This window comes from Drosophila busckii, chromosome X, assembly GCF_011750605.1.
Source record: "Drosophila busckii strain San Diego stock center, stock number 13000-0081.31 chromosome X, ASM1175060v1, whole genome shotgun sequence".
In the NCBI taxonomy this organism is placed as follows: domain Eukaryota; kingdom Metazoa; phylum Arthropoda; class Insecta; order Diptera; family Drosophilidae; genus Drosophila; species Drosophila busckii.
Window position 1 is genome coordinate 11,461,501 of NC_046608.1, and position 2,746 is coordinate 11,464,246.

At 47.6% G+C, this 2,746-nt stretch overlaps 1 protein-coding gene across 1 annotated transcript; it reads left to right on the forward strand.

The window, feature by feature from the left end:
* Window positions 1-459: 459 nt before the first annotated feature.
* On the forward strand, window positions 460-2,381 carry LOC108606941 (cytochrome P450 4g1). The gene has a single exon (XM_017997493.1). It carries the CDS (start codon window positions 552-554, stop codon window positions 2,235-2,237), a length of 1,686 nt encoding a protein of 561 aa, XP_017852982.1. The 5' UTR covers window positions 460-551; the 3' UTR covers window positions 2,238-2,381.
* Window positions 2,382-2,746: the final 365 nt, after the last annotated feature.

Consider the following 2,746-nt stretch of genomic DNA (forward strand, 5'->3'; position numbering starts at 1 on the left):
TAAAAGCGACAGCTTCCTTGTTATTGTTAGAGCAAAGCGACAGAGAGAGCGAGAGAGAGTGAGTTCAGGTGTGCAGATAAAAATAATAATAATGCAAAAAAACAAAAAAAATTGAATTAAATGAAAAGCGAAAGCAGCGGCAACTTCCGTTGCAGGTAGCACAAACAAAAGTGTGGCAGGTAGCACTAGATTTGCATATTTGCAGCAAGGGTAGGTTAATGTCTGGCACATCCTGCGGAAGTAGATCGCGCTGAAATGTACTGACAAAAATATAGAAAATTAAACAAGTGCATGGCGGCGGCGGCGGCGACAACAACGAGCATTGGAATTGGAATTTGAATTTGTTTTGCAAATGCGATGCAAATGTGTGGAGCACGCAAAGGTCAAGACGGCGGCACAGAGTCCAGCTTGGGTGAACGAGTATAACTAGGCAAGTGGCACAGCTAACGAAGCATAGTTGAGCTTGAGCTGTGCTTTGGTGTAGAGACAGCTGCAAGCAAATCAAAACAAACACAGACAAAAAGGATTATCAAACTCAATATATAGCGACAATGGCATTGGATACCTTGGCAACTGGAGCAGCTGGAGCTGCAGCAGCCAGCGCAGGCAGCGGCGGCTTTATGCTGAGTCCTTTGCTCTCGGGCCTGCTGGGCACACTGCTCGTCATGGCTCTGTACGAGTATTGGCGACGCAATACACGTGAATATCGCATGGTGGCGAATATTCCATCGCCGCCAGCTCTGCCGTTGATTGGACAAGCGCATTTGGTTGCCGGTCTGAGCAATGCTGAGATTCTGAACGTTGGCCTGGGCTATCTGAACAAGTATGGCGAGACAATGAAGGCTTGGCTGGGCAATGTGCTGCTCGTCTTCCTGACCAATCCCCACGATATTGAGTTGATCCTGAGTGGACATCAGCATTTGACCAAAGCGGAGGAATATCGCTACTTCAAGCCCTGGTTCGGCGATGGTCTGTTGATCAGCAATGGACACCATTGGCGCCATCACCGCAAGATGATTGCACCCACCTTCCATCAGAGCATCCTCAAGAGCTTTGTGCCCACTTTCGTGCAGCACTCCAAGGCGGTGTCCGCGCGCATGGCCAAGGAGGCGGGCAAGGCATTCGATGTGCATGACTACATGTCCCAGACCACAGTCGACATCTTGCTGACCACCGCCATGGGCGTCAAGCAGCTGCCCGAGGGCAACAAGAGCTTCGAGTATGCCCAGGCCGTCGTCGACATGTGCGACATTATCCACAAGCGTCAGGTGAAGCTGCTGTATCGTCTCGATTCCATCTACAAGTTCACCAAGCTGCGCGAGAAGGGCGATCGCATGATGAACATCATTTTGGGCATGACACGCAAGGTGGTGAAGGATCGCAAGGATAACTTTACATCCGAGACGCGTGGCGTTATCGATGAAGTGGAACAGCCACAGCTCAAGTCGAGTGCCAAGCAGTCGCAGGCGCCTGCTGCTGGTCTGCGTGACGATCTGGATGACATCGATGAGAACGATGTGGGCGCCAAGCGCCGTCTTGCCTTGCTGGATGCCATGGTGGAGATGGCCAAGAACCCCGAGATCGAATGGAACGAAAAGGATATTATGGATGAAGTGAACACCATTATGTTTGAGGGCCACGACACCACCTCCGCCGGCTCCAGCTTTGCTCTCTGCATGCTGGGCATACACAAGGACATACAGCAGAAGGTCTTTGCCGAGCAGAAGGCCATCTTTGGCGACAACATGCAGCGGGATTGCACCTTTGCCGACACCATGGAAATGAAGTACTTGGAGCGCGTCATTCTCGAGACTCTGCGCTTGTATCCACCAGTACCGCTGATTGCTCGTCGCCTGGATCATGATGTCAAGCTGGTCAGCGGTCCGTATACAGTGCCCAAGGGCACCACCGTCGTCGTGCTGCAATACTGTGTGCACCGTCGCCCCGACATCTATCCCAATCCCACCAAGTTCGATCCGGACAACTTCTTGCCCGAGCGCATGGCCAATCGCCACTACTACAGCTTCATTCCCTTCAGCGCCGGACCGCGCAGCTGTGTGGGCCGCAAGTACGCCATGCTGAAGCTCAAGGTGCTGCTCTCCACTCTGGTGCGCAACTACATGGTGCACTCCAGCGAAACCGAGGCGGACTTCAAGCTGCAGGCCGACATCATTCTCAAGCTCGAGAATGGCTTCAATGTCAGCTTGGAGCCGCGTAAATATGCCACAGTCGCATAATCTGCCCTTCCGCCCCTGCCACACCCCCTTCAAACAACGAACAAAGTCAAGCAGCATCAGCCAGAGAGTCAAAATATATTTTTTGTGTGAGTTTCGTCGCGAATTCATTTTAATTTTTATTATTCACTGCAAAAGAAGAAAACTATTTTTTTTTTTGATTAGAGGAAGTTTCACTTTTATTTTCCAATTATTTTCTTTATATATTTCTTTATTTTTTTGTGTTTGGTTTTACTTCCCAATGTAGAAAACTTATCTAATGTTTTTTGTTTAGTTTTTGATTTGTGATGTTCTTTTTTTGTTTATATTTTATTTTATTATATTGTTTTTTTTTTTGCTTATTTATTAAGTCACATGGTTTGAATGAAACCCAAAAATTATGAAAAATATATAAACGAATGCAAAGGCAGCCAATAGTGTTGCACAAAATATAATTATTGTTTATTTTATTGGGTGGGGCAACAGCAACAAATAAAAGAAATAAAAAGAAAATAATAAAACAATAATAATAT

What these genes read in the sequence shown, in the direction of transcription:
- LOC108606941 (XM_017997493.1), top strand. Translation starts at nt 552, where the DNA reads ATGGCATTGGATACCTTGGCAACTGGAGCAGCTGGAGCTGCAGCAGCC.